Source organism: Bos grunniens, chromosome 4, assembly GCF_055505025.1.
Source record: "Bos grunniens cultivar Pamir isolate PY7600 chromosome 4, Bosgru_T2T1.0, whole genome shotgun sequence".
NCBI lineage: Eukaryota > Metazoa > Chordata > Mammalia > Artiodactyla > Bovidae > Bos > Bos grunniens.
In genome coordinates, this window is record NC_141168.1 from 107,745,226 (window position 1) to 107,766,206 (window position 20,981).

A 20,981-nucleotide genomic window follows, 5' to 3' on the forward strand; every position below is an offset into this window, starting at 1 on the left:
TAACTGAGAAACTGTGGACCAACCCCTTAACCTGTGCTTCAGTGTTCTTCAGCAAAATGGGGATTTTCTCACAGGCCTGATTACCTACCTGGTGATTGTGAGGATCAAATGCAACAACGTCATCTCATGGGACTAGCTCCTCGGCATAGCTGGAGGGAAAACTCGAGACACAATTCCTTTATTAGGGAGGACCACCCCAGGATACAAAAATCAGAGACCAACCTGAGGCAGGGGAAGGGCAGTGTCATAGGTTGAACTGTGTCCCTTCAAAAAGATAAGTTGAAATTTTAACCCCCTTCCCATACATCAAAACATGACCTTATTTGGAAATAGGATGTTTGTAGATGTAATTAGTTAAGATGAGGCTATTTTAGAGCCTGCCTTTAATCCAATACAATTGATGTCCTTAGAAGAAGACAGACAGCAAATGAGACAACAAATCTCTGTTCTTAAGCCTCCCAGCTTGTGGTAACCTTTTTACAGCAGCACTATTCACAAGAGACTATGCCAAAGCCTTTGACTGTGTGGATCACAATAAACTGTGGGAAATTCTGAAAGAGATGGGAATACCAGACCACCTGACCTGCCTCCTAAGAAATCTGTATGCAGGTCAGGAAGCAACAGTTAGAACTGGACATGGAACAACAGACTGGTTCCAAATAGGGAAAGGAGTATGTCAAAGCTATATGTTGTTACCCGGCTTATTTAACTTATATGCAGAATACATCACAAGAAACGCTGGGCTGGAGGAAGCACAAGCTGGAATCAAGATTTCCAGGAGAAATATCAATAACCTCATATATACAGATGACACCATCCTTATGGCAGAAAGCAAAGAAGAACTAAAGAGCCTTTTGATAAAAGTAAAAGAGGAGAGTGAAAAAGTTGGCTTAAAACTCAACATTCAGAAAACTAAGATCATGGCATCTGGTCCCATCACTGCATGGCAAATAGATAGGGAAACAATGACAGACTTTATTTTTGGGGCCTCTAAAATTACTGCAGATGGTGACTGCAGCCATGAAATTAAAAGACGCTGACTCCTTGGAAGAAAAGCTATGACCAACCTAGACAGCATATTCAAAAGCAGAGACATTACTTTGCCAACAAAGGTCCATCTAGTCAAAGCTATGGTTTTTCTAGTTATCATTTATGGATGTGAGAGTTGTACTATAAAGAAAGCTGAGCACTTAATAATTGATGCTTTTGAACTGTTGTGTTGGAGATACTCTTAGAGTCCCTTGGACTGCAAGGAGATCCAACCAGTCACTGACTTATTGGAAAAGACCTGATGCTGGGAAAGATTGAAGGCAGGAGGAGAAGGGGACGACAGAGGATGAGATGGTTGGATGGCATCACTGACTCAATGGACATGAGTTTGAGTAAACTCTGGGAGTTGGTGATGGACAGGGAGGCCAGGCGTGCTACAGTTCATGGGGTTGCAAAGAGTCAAACACGACTGAGCAACTAAACTGAACTGAACAAATACAGAAGAGAGTCTATAGTAAATATATTTGTCCAGCCAGCCACTGCTAAGTGTGACTGACTACTTGAAATCATGCGATTGCCCTCCAACAAGCAACACAGGCATCATTTCAAGACAGTCTAGTCAAGATAAGAAAGGAAGAGGAATTTACCCACCAGCCCCATCTTTCAGTAGTCAAAGGTTTGCTTCAAGGGTTGTTAATTCCTACACATAGCTCCTTACGCAGGCAAATCTGGTGATATCCTGTGCTTTGATAACAATCTGGAAGCCTGGAAGTAGGAGTAAGAGGCCCATAACAGACATGCGCAAGGCACTAGAAGGGTACACTGTGGAATTATGTCAGGTCCCATGCAGAGCAGGGTGAAGCAGTGCCAGCTGGAACAGAGCAGGTGGGCTTTGAGGACTTTGAGAGATGCCCTGATAAACACAATGACAAGGCATTTCAAGAGGTGGCAGAAAGTGCTACAGGACATATTATGAGGGAGTTTAACTTAATCTATGGTGTTGGGCAATACCTCTTGGAAGAAGGACTGCATAAACTGAGACCTAAAAGAGAAGTAGCCCAACAAACTTGGGAAAATCATTATACACCAAAACCTCAAAGTAGCTCCTGATTCATCCAAATTTTTCTTTCCTGAATTAAGTCTAAACTTGTATAGGTGTAACTGAATCACTTTGTTATACACCTGCAACTAACATCATTGTTAACTGACTATACTCTAATATAAAATAAAAAATTTAAAAATCATGTATACCATGGGAAAGGGTGGCACATTAAACTTATTGACATATTGTATATTTTACAAAGTTGCTGCATAAAGGAGCTTCACACACACACACAAAGTTCCATTGTTTTTCTTGCATTTTTTTTCAAGTCATCTCTCTTTTTCTTTTCCAAAATGGAACTGACTTTGTTTTTATTGACTTTTGTTGTAAGAGTAAGACTTGCTTCATTTAAAATTTTTAATGGTATTGAAGAACATAAATAAGAAAGAATAACACTCATAATCCCACCTATGCAGAGAAACTATAAAGGTCAGACTGCTTTGGGTCTTGGTACAATAATAGAAAAGAAAACCCCTAACTCTTTCACAGCTCAAACCATAAAGTTGTTTCGTTTTCTCACTCATGCTATGTCCACTGTAGATTCAGGAAGTCAGTTGTATGGTGTCCGCATGTAGAACCCTAAGAGAGGACCACACTTTATCAGAAAAGTTGCTGGTTACTGTGGGAGAGTGAGGGAAGCATTCTGGCTCTCAAAGACTCCCATCTCAGAAGCTAATATATCATTTCATTTTCATTGGCCAGAGCAAGTCACATGGCTGTGCCTAACTCCAAGGGCATGGAGAAGCCTAATTCAAGAAAGAAGAGAACCAGAACTGCACTATGACCACCACAGATAACTACTATTAACATTCACAAGCTAACAGATTTAGATTTGGGGTTTATCTGTAAACTTATCTGTTTTTGCTGACTCCTATGGAAGGGAAAGGACTGTGATCCACCCGGGAAGTCCCTTCCCTTCCATCAGATCAGATCAGATCACTCACTCAGTCACGTCCGACTCTTTGCTGCCCATGAATCACAGCATGCCAGGCCTCCCTGTCCATAACCAACTCCCGGAGTTCACACAGACTCACGTCCATCGAGTCAGTGATGCCATCCAGCCATCTCATCCTCTGCCATCCCCTTCTCCTCTTGACTCCAATCCCTCCCAGCATCAAGTCTTTTCCAATGAGTCAACTCTTTGCATGAGGTGGACAAAGTACTGGACTTTCAGCTTTAGCATCATTCCTTCCAAAGAAATCCCAGGGCTGATCTCCTTCAGAATGGACTGGTTGGATCTCCTTGCAGTCCAAGGGACTCTCAAGAGTCTTCTCCAAAACCACAGTTCAAAAGAATCAATTCTTCAGCGTTTAGCCTTCTTCACAGTCCAACTCTCACATCCATACATGACCACAGGAAAAACCATAGCCTTGACTAGATGGACCTTTGTTGGCAAAGTAATGTCTCTGCTTTTGAATATGCTATCTAGGTTGGTCATAACTTTCCTTCCAAGGAGTAAGCGTCTTTTAATTTAATGGCTGCAGTCACCATCTGTAGTGATTTTGGAGCCCAGAAAAATAAAATCTGACACTGTTTCCACTGTTTCTCCATCTATTTCCCATGAAGTGATGGGACCGGATGCCATAATCTTCATTTTCTGAATGTTGAGCTTTAAGCCAACTTTTTCACTCTCCACTTTTACTTTCATCAAGAGGCTCTTTAGTTCCTCCTCACTTTCTGCCATAAGGGTGGTGTCATCTGCATATCTGAGGTTATTGATATTTCTCCTGGCAATCTTGATTCCAGCTTGTGCTTCTTCCAGTCCAGCGTTTCTCATGATGTACTCTGCATATAAGTTAAATAAGCAGGGTGACAATATACAGCCTTGACGAACTCCTTTTCCTATTTGGAAGCAGTCTGTTGTTCCATGTCCAGTTCTAACTGTTGCTTCCTGACCTGCATACAAATTTCTCAAGAGGCAGATCAGGTGGTCTGGTATTCCCATCTCTTTCAGAATTTTCCACAGTTTATTGTGATCCACACAGTCAAAGGCTTTGGCATAGTCAATAAAGCAGAAATAGATGCTTTTCTGGAACTCTCTTGCTTTTTCCATGATCCAGCAGATGTTGGCAATTTGATCTCTGGTTCCTCTGCCTTTTCTAAAACCAGCTTGAACATCTGGAAGCTCACGGTTCACATATTGCTGAAGCCTGGCTTGGAGAATTTTGAGCATTACTTTACTAGCATGTGAGATGAGTGCAATTGTGCAGTAGTTTGAGCATTCTTTGGCATTGCCTTTCTTTGGGATTGGAATGAAAACTGACCTTTTCCAGTCCTGTGGCCACTGCTGAGTTTTCCAAATTTGCTGGCATATTGAGTGCAGCACTTTCACAGCATCATCTTTCAGGATTTGGAATAGCTCAACTGGAATTCCATCACCTCCACTAGCTTTGTTCGTAGTGATGCTTTCTAAGGCCCACTTGACTTCACATTCCAGGATGTCTGGATCTAGGTGAGTGATCACACCATCGTGATTATCTGGGTCGTGAAGATCTTTTTTGTACAGTTCTTCTGTGTATTCTTGCCATCTCTTCTTAATATCTTCTGCTTCTGTTAGGTCCATACCATTTCTGTCCTTTATCGAGCCCATCTTTGCATGAAATGTTCCTTCGGTATCTCTGATTTTTGAAGAGATCCCTAGTTTTTCCCATTCTGTTGTTTTCCTCTATTTCTTTGCATTGATTGCTGAAGAAGGCTTTCTTATCTCTTCTTGCTATTCTTTGGAACTCTGCATTCAGATGTTTATATCTTTCCTATTCTTTGCTTTTCACTTCTCTTCTTTTCACAGCTATTTGTAAGGCCTCCCCAGACAGCCATTTTGCTTTTTTGCATTTCTTTTCCATGGGGATGGTCTTGATCCCTGTCTCCTGTACAATGTCATGAACCTCATTCCATAGTTCATCAGGCACTCTATCTATCAGATCTAGGCCCTTAAATCTATTTCTCACTTCCACTGGATAATCATAAGGGATTTGACTGAGGTCATACCTGAATGGTCTAGTGGTTTTTCCTACTTTCTTCAATTTACGTCTGAATTTGGCAATAAGGAGTTCATGGCCTGAGCCACAGTCAGCTCCTGGTCTTGTTTTTGCTGACTGTATAGAGCTTCTCCATCTTTGGCTGCAAAGAATATAATCAATCTGATTTCAGTGTTGACCATCTGGTGATGTCCATGTGTAGAGTCATCTCTTGTGTTGTTGGAAGAGGGTGTTTGTTATGACCAGTGCATTTTCTTGGCAAAACTCTATTAGTCTTTGCCCTGCTTCATTCCATATTCCAAGGCCAAATTTGCCTGTTACTCCAGGTGTTTCTTGACTTCCTACTTATGCATTCCAGTCCCCTATTATGAAAAGGACATCTTTTTTGGGTGTTAGTTCTAAAACACCTTGTAGGTCTTCATAGAACCGTTCCACTTCAGCTTCTTCTGAGTTACTGGTTGGGGCACAGATTTGGATTACTGTGATATTGAATGGTTTGCCTTGGAAATGAACAGAGATCATTCTGTCGTTTTTGAGATTGCATCCAACTACTGCATTTTGGACTCTTTTGTTGATCATGATGGCCACTCCATTTCTTCTGAGGGATTCCTGCCCACAGTAGTAGATATAATGGTCATCTGAGTTAAATTCACCCATTCCAGTCCATTTCAGTTCGCTGATTCCTAGAATGTCGACATTCACTCTTGCCATCTCCTGTTTGACCACTTCCAATTTGCCTTGATTCATGGACCTGACATTCCAGGTTCCTATGCAATATTGCTCTTTACAGCATTGGACCTTGCTTCTATCACCAGTCACATCCACAGCTGGGTATTCTTTTTGCTTTGGCTCCATCCCTTCATTCTTTCTGGAGTTATTTCTCCACTGATCTCCAGTAGCATATTGGGCACCTACTGACCTGGGGAGTTTCTCTTTCAGTATCCTATCATTTTGCCTTTTCATACTGTTCATGGGGTTTTCAAGGCAAGAATACTGAAGTGGTTTGCCATTCCCTTCTCCAGTGGACCACATTCTGTCAGATCTCTCCACCATGACCCGCCCATGTTGGGTTGCCCCACGGGCATGGCTTAGTTTCACTGAGTTAGACAAGGCTGTGGTCCTAGTGGGATTAGATTGAGTAGTTTTCTGTGAGTATGGTTTCAGTGTGTCTGCCCTCTGATGCCCTCTTGCAATACCTACCATCTTAGTTGGGTTTCTCTTAACTTGGGTGTGGGGTATCTCTTCACGGCTGCTGCAGCAAAGCACAGCCATTGCTCCTTACCTTGGATGAGGGTTATCTCCTCACCGCCGCCCTTCCTGACCTTCAATGTGGGATAGCTCCTCTAGGCCCTCCTGCACCCACGCAGCCAGGGCTCCTTGGACCTGGGGTTGGTCCTCCCAGCCACCGCCCCTGGCCTCAGGCATGCAGTTGCTCCTCCCGGCCGCCGCCCCTGGCCTCGGGCTTGGGGCTGGGATATCTCCTTCCGGCTGCCGCCCCTGACCTCCGACGCAAGGTAACTCCTCTCATCGCCGCCCCTGACCTTGGACGTGGGGTAACTCCTCTTGGCTGCTGCCCTTCAGGCATGGGGTCCTCCCGGCTTCTGCCCCTGATCTCGGATGTGGGGTGGCTCCTCTTGGCCACGCTTTAGTGCGCCCGTTGTGGCCGCCTGCGCTTTAGCGCGCCCGTCGCGGCCACCCTTCCATAGGAGTCAGCAAAAACAGATAAGTTTACAGATAAACTCCAAATCTAACTCTGTTAACTTGTGAATGTAAATAGTAGTTATCTGTGGTGGTCATGAGTGAGACAACAACAAGTGGCTAAAAGAAAACCCATCAGGGCAATGAAAAGTCATGCGCTATTTGTGGAATTCTTTAATCCAGACTAGTTCTTGTACAATTCTTCAAGCTGATGAATTATTGGTCTTTGAGATTTCATGATTTTAATTAGTCCATGGTTTGTTGGTTTTCCCTCTCTCTCTTTTTTTTTTTTCATTTTAGTGTGAATGATATTGTGGTTCTCGGACCAGAACAGTTCTATGCCACCAGAGACCACTATTTTACCAACTTCTTCTTGGTGCTATTAGAGTGGTTCATGGATCTTCGCTGGACTCAGGTGCTCTTCTACAGCCCAAAAGAGGTTAAAGTGGTGGCCAGAGGATTTAGTTCTGCCAATGGAATTACAATCTCACTAGACAAGAAGTAAGCTCTTTTATGAATTTTCAACCATTTACCCTTGATGTTCTTGTGGACTCCATCCCTGAAGAAGTGGTTACTTCTTGAGGCTTAAGTACTCAATACATGTGTGCGGGGATCCAGTGTGGTGAGGGGTCACACTCAATGTGTGATCTTAAGCCACCACTGCCCTTGTGCACATAAGGCTCCCCCAATAAAATGAAGGATCTGGACTCATGGATATGAGGTCCTTGTTTCAAATTCTTTTTTTTTTTTAATAGAGGGAAAAGGATATATGTTTTCTTGTTTAACAAAATGAATTAAATATATGAAGCTTCAGCTCAAACTCTATATAAAATTACAGAGGTCTGGGGCCATGGGTTGTGGGGTGATGGGTGCCTGGTCCCAGGGTGAGTATCCAGCATGGCCACAAGGCCAGGTGGGTCTTGGGCTCCAGGAGAGGACAAGTCTCTGTGGCCCAGCATTCTTTTTATCATTGTTAATATTATTATCTTAATTTTTTAAATTTCAAGGGCCCCGTCTTTCTGGCCATGGGAGGCTAGGTGAGACAGGAGGCTGGCTGGGATGGGAGGCACACCCAGCCTGCCCCAGCCTGTCAGGGCAGTGACTAGGACTGCTCTGCCCTACCCCCTGGCCCAGATACTGGTGGACTCCTGGACACCCGGGACAGGTGGTAGCAAAAAGAGCCTGGGCAGGGACATAGGCAGGCAGGCATAGTTTGTTCCAAATTCTTGTGTGACTAAAAAGGAGAATAAATGCACAATACCTCTATTCTTTAAGAGGCCAGAAGGACTTTAGCTAAGTTAACTTATACTAAGTTCCATTACCCAAAAGTTCTTATTAGAGAGGGAGGCCCAACTTAGACTGGGCACTGTGATTGTATAAGTGGCAGACTTCCTTTCATACTACAGCAGACTTTTCTATGAGAAAATGCTATTTTATGCAGTATAAAATTTTATGAGAAACATTCTTTTAAAGTGTTTTAAAATGGAACGTTATTTAAAAAGAAGAGTACCATGAATATTAAATGTAATGGTAAGATAGTAAGTAGAGATGATCCCTGTGGAAAACAATTCTAAGTATTCTCCCTCTTTTTAAAAAATGATTGTGACTGAGTTTCATGATCATCTGTTACATCTTTTCAAGCACTAGTTTCAAGCACTAGAAGTAGCGAATCTATTGGCCTTACAAGAGATCCACTTACCTCCATTTGATTTAAAGAATAAAGTGTGACTCTGTTAACTAATAAGACTGAGCCAGTATGTCATTTGGAAACACCAATTCCATTGCCTTTCGTCAAATTTCATATTCAAAGCTTATTAAAGTACTTCAAAAGTATTAAACATACTACTCCATTATCTTTCACTGTGGTTTATAGCAAGGTATTGCACGGGCATGTTGAGCTATTGTGAATTTGTATACTTCTTTTCCAAAATAAGAGTTAGTGTCATCTTTCATTATTACTTGCTTAAATGTCAATGTTGTTTACTTCAAAGGTATATCTATGTAGCTGATGTATCAGATAAGAACATTCATGTTATGAAAATACATGACAACTGGGATTTAACTCAACTCAAGGTAACAGGACCCTGGTTTCCCATACAACATGTTCCATTAGCTCCCAAGCTTGACCTGGGAATGTACTTCTTGAATGAAGGAAATGAGACTATTTTAGAAGAATGATGGTGACATTATGTTTGCACTTAGAAAATTCAGTAGCAAAAATACCAATTTGGGGAGCCAGAAGGAGCTGGTAGGAGGAAGGTGGGAGGGATGAAAGTCAGAACAATGTTTCACTGCTTCCTCTTCATTGGAAGGTAATCCAGTTGGACACCTTAGTGGATAACTTAACTGTTGATCCTGACACGGGAGATATTTTGGCAGGATGCCATCCTAATGCTATCAAGCTGCTGATGTATAACACCGAGGATCCTCCAGGGTCAGAAGTAAGTTCTTAGACTTACCTGAACTGCAGGGGAAAGCTGCAAGAACAAATAATGTGTGGAGGTGACTTGGGAGAATTTAGCAGGCTATATGTGATGTTCCAGAACTGAACAAATTCTGCATATGGAAAGAGTAAGATTTGGGACAGGCTGGGGAGATACAGCCCATTAACCCTTTCAAGTCACCTGGTGCCCATTAACCATCAGTGCTAAACAACATATCCCATCCATGCAAAAGCTATACTTGTTTTTGGAAATCATGGGTACCAGTCTGTGGCCCAGGGAATTGGGGAACCCTGGTTTAAATGATCCTGATTAAACCCTGGTTTAAATGTAATCTCAAAACAAAATTAGATTTTGCCAGCAGTTCTATTATATATGATAGTGCTAAAGAATGTCTCATTTTAAAGATGTTATTTTAAATCTCTTCCAAAACAATATCATACACCATTGAATTTTATATGGCATTAAAAACAACAGCATAAAGTATTGCAATTTCTACAGCATTATGCTTAAGAATAAAAAAATCTCTAGTGAATTTAAATACCGATATAAATTCTTGGCACACATACTATGAGAGATTTATTCCCCCAAATTATTGAGCACTTATAATGCACTAGACTTTGTTCTCATACTTGGAATATCCATCAGAAAACAAAGCATACCAAGATCCCTACTGTTAGGGAGGGAGATACTCATGAACAATAAGCATCAGAAATAAGTAAATTATATATTAATAGTAAGTTTTAAGTTGGAAAGTTCTATGGAAGAAAAAGCATAACAGTAAAAGGGATCAGGACTGCTGTGAACAGAGGGACAGCAGGTCTTAGTAAATACAGAGACCAAGACAGACCTCACTGAGAAGGTAAGATTCTAACAAAGATATAATGTTTGTATCTAGGTTTGTGGTGTTGGGAAATTGAGCCTCAAATGCCACCCTGATAATTGGTCCAGTGGGTAAAGAAAACATACTGCTTCCAAAATTGCTATTCTTTAGTTTTTTTTTTTTTTTTAATTTGTTTCTTGAGACTTCCTGGCAATCCACTGGTTAAGATTCTGTGCTTCCAATGCAGGGGCTCACACTTGATCCCTGGTTGGGGAACTAAGATCCCATATGCTATGCAGTACAGTAAAAATAAATAAATAAAAATTAAAAAATTTTTTTCTTTTATTAATAAATTAGTCACAACTTTTTTTTTTTTTGGCCACACCACATAGCTTGTGGGATCTTAGTTCTCAGACCAGAGACTGAACCCTTGGTGGTGAAATTGTGGAGTCCAAACCACTGGACCTCCAGGGAATTCCCTAGTCACAACTTCTTGACAAAAAACAACAACCAAAAAAAAAAAATAATAATAATAATAACCCAAAACATCAAAAAATATAAAAAATACAGTCTGAAACTGGAGCCTGAAGAATGTCACCCTGAGCTAGCAAGCTACCCTAGCCTCAGATGTGTGCCTCACAAAGTGATACAAATTTTCTACATTTTCTACAAATGCCCAACAATAATGTCTGCTTTAAAAGAACAAAAGAAAATATGATCCATAGAATTATTTGAAAATTGCTTAGACTCTTTTTCATGTCTCCATTTTCAAGTTTAATCATTTGTTTATTTTAGGTAAGACTTCTTTCTTCACAATCTCTGATACCCTTTATTTTTGCTTGAGGCTAATGTTTACATGAGTTCCATCTTGAGTATTTCCATGTAACAAACCTGAGATAAAGTTGTAGGATCTTCCTTAAGATAGGAACTTAAAAAAAAAAAAAAAAACTCTACTAAACTCTGTTTTAATGAGATGTCGGTTTTCTTTAATTCACATCATGTCCTGATTGAGTGAACTTCAGCCAAGCTATTTGGAAACCTGAGCACTTATATATTTACTGATTAGCAAACTAAAGAGTGTTAATCCTACAGATCAAAAATAGGACTAGGCAGTTGTGTCAGACTGAATTCCAGAGTGTGCATTCTTTACACTTGCTTCCCTGAGTGGGGGCTGCAGCTGTGAAAACTACCATCCACAGGTTCTGGGTTGGTTTGGCTAGCTAACTCGCTGTCCCTTCATTATTTTGCTCCACGCTTACCTCCCCATGCTGTATGTCCAGTGAAAGGCAAGACCCTTTCTACAGAAGGAAGACTGTACATTCAATTAGATAAAAGCATTCATGGTTCTTACCTGTCTCTATAGAGATGCCCGAACTATCAAAATTGTGCAAACCATCTGTTGAGGAATTTGGCTGATGTGAGATTACTTTCATTAGAATAAGAAAAAAAAAAGACTGAAGATGCACAGATTTTAACTTACTGATTTCTGAGAATTGTACAAGTCCTGGAGTGTTTGGGAAAGAAAATGTCTCTGACAGCTGTTTGTTCTTATACTACTAATGAATGTTCTTTCTTGACAGGCACTTCGCATCCGGAACGCTTTGTCTGAGAAGCCCATGATAAGCACCATGTATGCCAACAATGGCTCGGTGCTTCAGGGCAGCTCTGTGGCTTCTGTGTATAGGGGGAAGCTTCTCATAGGCACTGTATTTCACAAAGCCCTGTACTGTGAGCTCTAGACTCCAGATATTCCCAAAAGTCTACACATTTGGTAAAAGTAAACCCCTAATCATATAAGTAGAACTCTAAGTAAATGACAAACACCAATAAAAGTGTGTCCAGCTTTTCTCATGCATAGACATAAAGAATCAGAGACATTACATAATATTCCCCTAATTGCAAGTTAAGTTAGTGACAAGAAACCAAACCTCTCAATTCTTTAACCAACTATTCCCAATATTCTTTCTACAATAAGACATGTGAGCTGTGATGAGTGAGGTGTCCAGCTTACTTGGTAGCTGTGTGGCAAAATTACCTCATACAGCTGTGCTGTTCTGAGCCTCCTGCAGTCCAGACCAGGAGAAGAGCTAATGTTCAAATACTTACAATTCGCCTTCTCTTCCTTCAATTGCATGAGGCACAAACTGCCAGTCACGTGCCCAACACATGGATAAAAGCAAGAACTGGCATTGTGAGACTGCCCAAGCCCTCCCTGAACTGGCATTCTCCCAATGCAGACACACAGGAAGTCAAATTCTGGAAAACCTGACAAAAGACAGATGGCACTGTCTACTTTGGGCCACAGCAGAGCTAATCTGATCTTTGTAACAGGTCATTATTCATGGTGGTATCTTGTCTCTGAAGTGAAGTGTTGTTATCAGCTTGACTCTGAACTAGGAGACAGGGCCTCAGAACTGTTAATTCTCAGCTGCTTTAAACTTGTTATTCTGGTTGATTCAGTAAACACTTATTAAGCAACATTCCACAGACTTGACCCTAAAAAATCTGAAATAAATAACACAGTATAGTACTGAAGTTCTGTCTAAGGACTCAACCTTAGTTTGACGAGAATGAATAGAAGTGTCCCTTTCTTGGTCAAAAATCAAGACAACCTTTAGCAAATCATTAACGTGGCTTAGTATACCCAAGCACCCCACCCCCTCCCCCTTCCCTTTTCTGTGAATTTTACTGAGAAGTGGTTGGTTGATATATTTTTCTCTTCTGAGGGTGGGGTGTTGGGGTGATTTCTTTATGTCCTAAGTCATTTTGCTCAGTTAGATGTAAGTTTTGTTGAAAAGTTTTGTAGCCAGATAAAATTCTACTTTTTAGCCCATGTAACCCTTTCTGATTTAGACAATAAAACTGTGGTTTCCAGACTTTCCTGGTTGTTCAGATGGTAAAGAATCCACCAGCAATGCAGGAGACCCGGGTTCCATCCCTGAGTCAGGAAGATCCCCTGGAGAAGGGAACGGCTACCCACTCCAGTATTCTTGCTGGAGAATTCCTTGGACATAGGAGCCTGGCCGGCTACAGTCCATGGGGTCGCAAAGAATTGGACAAGACTGAGCAACTAAACACACAACACAAACTGTAGCTTCCATTGCTTTAGAGGATGAACGACTCGCAAAATGTTACAATCAGTTCTCAGATTTTACATTTCAAAAGGCCAACCATTAGGGAGTCACAGAGAAAAATAACTAACAGCATGTATATAGCCAGTTTTGGAAAATACAGCCTTTTTTTTTTTTTTTCCTGTCTTTAACCTGCACAACTGCAAATTAGATAAAGTTTATCTGACTAAGGAAGACTTGGAGAGCCAGAGATGAGAAGAATAAGCGTATTTAGATGTTGGTGGGTTCATAAGAATCTACCCTCTTCTTCTCGGGGCAATTTAGGAAAGGCTGCATGATAAAATCCCCAGAGAGATGGGGGGCAATCTCATTGCTAGGGACCAATATGTCCTTCTACAATGAAGGCCTAGGAGAGATAAAGCCCTGGTGTTTCCCTTCATGTAGGCACCTCCAAATCGTTATGCGATTACCTTGAGCCTCTTCCCTTACTTGGTTTGGGAAGGAGAGGGACTGCTCCCCACAGTAGATGCTACATTTTGATGATTCATTGTCTTTTCTTCCCCAGTCTTTCTGTTTAAATTGTCAGAGATGCAGGTGGGGATACTAGAGAGATGTTGAGCTCTTTGTTGAGCTCAGGAAAGTAAAGAGCAAAAACCAATGTGATTGACAGCTCCAAGATGGCCCCTAATGATGTCTGATTTCTGGTATTCATTCTCTTGCACAGTTCCCTCCTACATCAAATATGGCTTACTTGTGTAATTAACAGGATATTCCAGATGATGACGGGTGACTGTCAAGGCTAGGTTATACAAAAACTCTTCCATTTCTGTTTTGCTCACAAAATCTATGCATCATGATAAAAGTTTCTTACTGTGTTTAGATGCTAGATTCAGAAGTAATTTGTAATAGTCAACTAATGAAACAGAAAATCGAATATAGTGTAGAGATTAAACAAAAGCCAAAGTTCATTCTTTAAAAAAATAATAAAACCTGACACACATCTGGTGGGATTTATCAAGAAAAAAGAATGGCTCAAGTATCCAGTGTCAGAAATGAAAAATAAGACAAGCAGATGCTGTAGACATTAGAGAGAGAAAAAGGGTTTGATGCACCAGCTTGTGCCAACGAATTTGAAATTTTTATGAAAGGAACAAACTCCTGGAAAAAAATAACACTATTAATTGAGGTAAGGCTAAGCTATTGTAACATACAAAATGAAACATATGATGCCTTAAAAAATAGATGATAAGTTTTTCTTTTATTGTCCAGTTTTTAGGAGAGAGATCAATATGGCAGCTTCCCTTGATGGGGCCATTCAGAGACATCACTGGTTAGGTTTTGCAGGAAAGAGAAAGCGCACTCAGATGGGGCTATTGAGGGAAGTTCTTTAAGGGGAGTATAGATACAAGGGTGGGAATGTAAAAAGAAACTAGTAAGACAAAGTCTAATACTCCGTTGTTAGCAATGGAGTAAGAGAAATGTTGGGGGTTTTCCAGGGACTGTTTCCAGCCCTAGGTTTGAAGGAACAAGGGAGTAGAAGCAGTTACTAGAACCAAAAGAGAGTAGATGAAGTGGAGACTCTCCCAACAGATGCTCTTGTCACTGGTAGGATGCAGCTAACCTATGACAACTCAGCAGAGAGAACAGAGGGAATGAATATCTTGACTGAACTCCCCTTCCACCCTCCCAAATCCATAAGGCAGGGAGCTATTAATGGAGGCCAGAAAGCCTCCCAGGACACAGAGCAAAGGGGAATAGTGTACAGAGTGAATACTAAGCAGCAGAAAGCTTCATCATGTTGCTGCACCACAGCTAGGTAACTATAGTTATCCACATGGTTGAAGCTCGTTCACCCTCATTTCTGTATTTCATCAAGCTGGAAGGAGAGAAAGACTGGAAGATGTCAGGGAGAGATACCCCATGTCTTAAGTCCCAGGACTAGAAATGGTAGCCATTACTTTTACTCTCTCACCAATGGTAAAAACCGCATGGCATCACCTAACAAACTGCAGGGGGAAACGGGTGATGTAATACAACTGGAGAGACATACGTTCGAGGACGAAGAACGAATACATTTTGGTGTACAACTAGTGTTCTGTGCCACAGTCTAGCCTCTGGTCACAGCAACAGTCCAGTCTTCTCTCACACACTGTATCCCTCACCAAGAAAGATAACTCCAAGCCCCACCCAATTTCTCCCTTCCGTTCAAAGAACAGGATCTGAGGGTGATGCTTTGATCTCTACATTAGGTCCAGATGTGGCTACATGGGGTAGCCTAGAAAATAAAATATTGTTCCCACAACACATCCAATTACAATGGTTGAGTATGAGCAGAATATCAATAATAAAAAATAATAAACAGTTGTTTCTTCTCTTAAAAGAAAGACTAGAATACACTTAGCAGTCTCTGGTCCATACCAATGAGATTATTCCACCTGGGAGGAAATGAGGTTAGTGTCTTAGTAATGGTGTATTTTTCTAGGTCCCCGTGAGTCCAAATTTTACCCTTTTGGAATTCTTTCTAGTACATTATGCTTTAAGACCACACTGAAAGTGAGTCTTAGAAATACTATGTAATTTTAGTAGCCTCCTTCTTACAGGTATATGTTTGAAAATCTGAGGACATTTCCAGGTCAGATTTTTAGTTGCTTATGCAATAAAATAGCTTAGAATTTGACAGGATTCAGCATCTGTTTATTTCCAGTAATTGCCATGTGCCAGCAACAAATTCAGATTCCTTTTTGGGACACAGTTTTCAAGCTTAATTTACTTCCTGTTTTCCATGTCTACGCATTTCTCTCTCCCTTACCTAAATGCTGCCTCCTTTGAGGCCATTTGAGGGAATGGGTGAAAGGAGACAAAGTGGTGAATACATCCCACAGTGCTGGCGAGCTTGGTTTTCCTAACTAGGAGGTATTTGAGAAAGGCTATGAGCTGTAGCCAGTTTTCCTCCTGCTGCTGGGGCACAGCACCACATTTCTAGATCTCCTCTACAGCCTCTGCTTTAGGCCTGCTAGTTCTTACCTGAACACATAATTTTATCACTGTCCTGTACTAAAAATGTCAAGGACCAACCAACCAACACACAACATTCCGGTTGCTCTTTGGGGAAATGGCCGGCCTTTCGAGTTATTGTAGGAAATGTTTTTCCTAAATATTTGTGTGATGATGTTACAAGGATTTCCAGTTTTTCAGCCTGTAAAATTCTTCAACTCTTATCTAACCACATATTTAAGGTTATTTTTTGAACCCCACTTCTATGTTCCAATTCCTGTATTTTTAAGGTCACAGTAAGCTATTGTAACAGGCTTCCCAGGTGGCGCTAGTGGTAATGAATATGCCTGCCAATGCAGGAGAAATAAAAGATGCGGGCTCGATCCCTGGGTTGGAAGATCCCCTGGAGGAGGGTATGGCAACCCACTCCAGTATTCTTGCCTGGAGAATCCCATGGACAGAAGAGCCTGGCGGGCTACAGTCCATGGGGTCAAAAAGAGTTGGACAAGACTAAAGCAACTAAGAATGCACGCACACTAGCTGTTGTAATAAAGATCCCTTGTATATAGTGGCTTAAAGATAGTACATCATAGTGTGTAGGAGCACAGACTGGGGAGTCCAGCTTTCTGGATTTGAACCCCAGTTCAGTTATTTACTAACTGTGCAACTCTGGCCTTCTCTGAGTTTCAGTTTTCTCTTCTTTAAAATAGAGGTAATAAGACTAATTAGCACTTACAGTTTTTAAGAGGATTAAAAGAGTTAATATTTATAAAATCTAGAACAGTACTTGTTATATGCCAGTGTTATATATATGGTTCCTCATTTTAGAAAAATATTTATAATCTCTTTCACGTCAGAGATCTCAGATAACAGTTTCTCAGATCAGCATGAAAATTCTGATCCTTGTGGTACTCCAGGGATCTAGCAGTTCTCATGCAAGAGAGTATATTTTGTAGGGCATTAACATCTTCATGAAAAATCATCATATTGGTGTCCATCCCAAACAAAAGCAAAAGAAAGTATGAGGAAACATGCCAAATATCTTCAGGCTCAACCTGGAAATGGCACTTCTGTTGACACAATTAATAAAGGGTATCACAGGGCAATACCTAACTGGAAGAGAAGCTGGGAAATATAGTTCAGCTGGGTTTCTTTATGCCCAGAGAGGAAGGGTTTGGGTAAGTAGCCAGTGTCCTCTATCATAGTTCCTTCACTGACTCAAGACGAGTTTATAAATCATGACTCTATTACCATTAAAGAAATTGTGTTTGTAATAAAAGTTCTTCAAATTAAAAGAAACAACACTAGAGATAACCAAACGTTAATAAAGTTGAAATGGATAAACAGATTGTAGTAAATTCATACAGTGAAACAGTAAACAGCAATGTATACAACTAGTGCTATTTGAAACATGGAAGAATTTCATGAATAATGTTGAGCTACTACTACTACTAAGTTGCTTCAGTCGTGTCCGACTCTGTGTGACCCCATAGACGGCAGCCCACCAGGCTTCCCCGTCCCTTTCTCCAGGCAAGAACACTGGAGTGGGTTGCCATTTCCTTCTCCAATGCATGAAAGTGAAAAGCGAAAGTGAAGTCACTCAGTCGTGTCCAACTCTTAGCGACCCCATGGACTGCAGCCTACCAGGCTCCTCCGTCCATGGGATTTTCCAGGCAAGAGAACTGGAGTGGGTTGATTGCCTTCTCCAAATGTTGAGCTAAAGAAAATAAAAATTAATACAAAAAGTATTAAAATGATTTTATTTGGAAGGAATCCCCAAAAAGGCAAAATCAAACAATTGTTTGGGGATGCATGCTTAGATGGATACATTAGAGAGAACAGGGAAATGATGGTTATCACAAAAGTTAGTATAGTGGTTGCCTATCCTAAGGTGGGATTGTAGTCAGGCCAGGATACATGGGAAAACTTCTGGAGTGCTGGCATTATTGCATTTCCTGACTTGGATGGTGTTTTACATTGCTATTACTTTATAATTTTTCTATAACTATATATATTTTATATACTTTTGAGTATACACAATGTACCTCACAATAGATTTTTTTATGTGTATGGACAAGCTAAGTCAATTTCAGAAAATAAAAATGAAGGGCAGGGATAGGTCTAATAATAAAAACAGTCTAGTATTTGTGCAAGAAAAAGATGAACAGACCAATGGAATAGAACAGAGATCTCAGAAATATATTTCTGCCTGGGGAATTCAAGTAAGATAAAATTAGCAGCACCAATTAATAGGGTCAGGATGTTTGTTTAGGAAATGGAAGTGGGAAAACCAACTGACATTATGCAAGGAAATAAACCTATGTCCTACCTAACATTACTAGGTAACTACTGAGCAAGGATCTACAGTATAACCTTTAGAGTTAATAGGAGACAGTATAGGAAAGTATCTATGACCTAAGGATAGGGAATGATTTCTGACACAATGTTTCAAAAATAGAAACTCTAAGACAAGAAAGTTGATTGAACTTGAGTCATCAAACTTAAGGATTTCCATTCAGTGAAGGACACCATTCACAAAGATTATAGATGAATATCAGAATGAGAAATATTTGAAATGTTAAACTGACAACATATTAAAGAGTAGAATATACTAGGAACTCTTGAGAATAACAAAGTGGAGACAGTAACCCCAAGGAATAACAGGCAATAATGTGAAGAGGCACTTTGCAGAAGAGGGGAGAAATGAAGCACATGAAAAGCTTAGAATCTTCAATTATCAGAGAAGTGCCAATTAAAACAGCACTCTAAAATCACTTTATACCTATTACTACTACTACTACTACTACTACTACTACTAAGTCGCTTCAGTAGTGTCCGACTCTGTGTGACCCCACAGACGGCAGCCCACCAGGGTCCACCGTCCCTGGGATTCTCCAGGCAAGAACACTGGAGTGGGTTGCCATTTCCTTCTCCAGTGCATGAAAGTGAAAAGTAAAAGTGAAGTCGCTCAGTCGTGTCCGACTCTTCGCGACCCCATGGACTGTAGCCCACCAGGCTCCTCTGTCCATGGGATTTTCCAGGCAAGAGGACTGGAGTGGGGTGCCATTATACCTATTAGACTAGCAAAATTAAAAGACTCAACATTGTTGAGTACTGACAGAAAGTTAAGGGTATATGGAACTTCCTGCACTGTTTGTGGGACTGAAGATAATTTTGGCCACAATAAATAAGACCCAGAGCTCAAGGAATCATAAGAACTGTAGGATTCAGAACCACGCCTGCAGTCAAACTAGCAGAGCAGATGCTTGCTATACTGCCTCTTTGCTCAAGGTTTCAAATTTCAGTCTTGCTCAAGCCCTTCTGATTTGTGGCACAAAATCACACCCTGTACTGTTACTTCAAGAACTGTGGAAGTATACGTTCTAGTTATCACCTCTGAAGGGTAAGAAGGTGCATGAGAAGGGAGTATCTGACTCCCCCCATATTCACCCACACCCCTGCTGAAGTTCAGACACTGTTAGGTTACAAAATCTCCCTACATGGTTCGAATATATAGCCAGGATTTTAAAACACTGTACCCAAAGGATGTTGGAAAAGAGGTGGAAGGTGCTGAGTTCGTGTCTCTACCACACCATCACAGAAGACCTGGTTGCACACATAATATTATTGATGTACTTGTGTTCAAACTATTATACATCACAATAGTGCAGGAAATTGTCTACAGCAAAACACAAATCACTTACTTTTTGCCAAAATTCCATTTTCCCATGCAATGAGGTTGTTTAGAAAATAATTTATTTGAGATGTAAAACACCATAATTAGCATAGAAAAGGGCAAGTGAGGAAATCCAAGAAGAACATGCTTAAGTAGGAATAGAGAATGTAATGGAAACTTTTAACATACAATTTGATACTCTGTACCACAGACAGAGCAGAAAAAGCTGGGTTCATCAGGGATAGTTTTGGGAAATGGAGCTCTGTGGTTTCTAACAGCTAACTGGTATATCACATGAACCTGTAAAATGTCATTGATTCCATTAAGAAGTAAAACCTAAATGAAGTACAGTTGGAACATTCTCTGGACTATTGGCAATTTTCATTACAGAAAAAAAGAGTGGCTTCTGTAGTGAATCTGAAGATTGTCTGTGGATAGAATGTAAGTTCAAGATCTTTGGTAAACAGATTATCAGTGGATTCTAGATGAGTCCACTGGTACTGAAAATAAATCACACTGTATGCTAAAAGTCACACACAAACACACACACTATAGAATTAATGGAAACAATAAAGTTAGATGTGCCCTACCATTAATAGGTTTAAATATTTTGATCCTTCTCCTTTTCTTGTCTTGCTACCTTTCCAGAATTTTTCCTGATGAGCACTCTCTCAATAAAACATGAACTTTTAAAATCCTCTACTTCCAAGGAATCAGACATTGACCTTCACCATGACTCCCATCAGCCCAAGAGAAAAGCTGGGTTCAGTTCAGTTCAGTCGCTTAGTTGTGTCCGACTCTTTGCGACCCCATGAACCGCAGCACACCAGGCCTCCCTGTCCATCACCAACTCCCGGAGTTCACTCAGACTCATGTCCATCGAGTCAGTGATGCCATCCAGCCATCTCATCCTCTGTTGTCCGCTTCTCCTTCTGCCCCCAATCCCTCCCAGCATCAGAGTCTTTTCCAATGAGTCAACTCTTCGCATGAGGTGGCCAAAATACTGGAGTTTCAGCTTTAGCATCATTAGATATTCACTTTCCCAACCTCTATGGTAGGTTGGATAACTATTGCCCAAGTATCCTTGTTCTCTTCTTGGTATGCTATTCTCAGTGGCTGGCAATATGTCTCTGCTAATGAACTTGAAGAGTGGTCACATGGCTTACTATGGGCCATGAAATGTTGGTAAAGCAACACATGCCACTTCT

General features: G+C 40.8%; 2 protein-coding genes across 3 annotated transcripts in view; one reads left to right on the forward strand and one right to left on the reverse strand.

Moving 5' to 3' along the window:
- Positions 1-12,908, forward strand: part of PON3 (paraoxonase 3) — a 38,147-nt gene extending 25,239 nt beyond the window's left edge. The window contains exons 6-9 of the mRNA XM_086397783.1: positions 7,069-7,269; positions 8,760-8,841; positions 9,081-9,209; positions 11,613-12,908. Of these exons, the coding sequence (XP_086253909.1) occupies positions 7,069-7,269; positions 8,760-8,841; positions 9,081-9,209; positions 11,613-11,771 (571 nt within the window). The 3' untranslated portion in view covers positions 11,772-12,908. The remainder of the gene's footprint in view (positions 1-7,068; positions 7,270-8,759; positions 8,842-9,080; positions 9,210-11,612) is intronic.
- The window catches only part of ASB4 (ankyrin repeat and SOCS box containing 4), a 273,176-nt gene that overhangs the window by 239,352 nt on the left and 12,843 nt on the right, over positions 1-20,981 (reverse strand). The window lies entirely within an intron of this gene.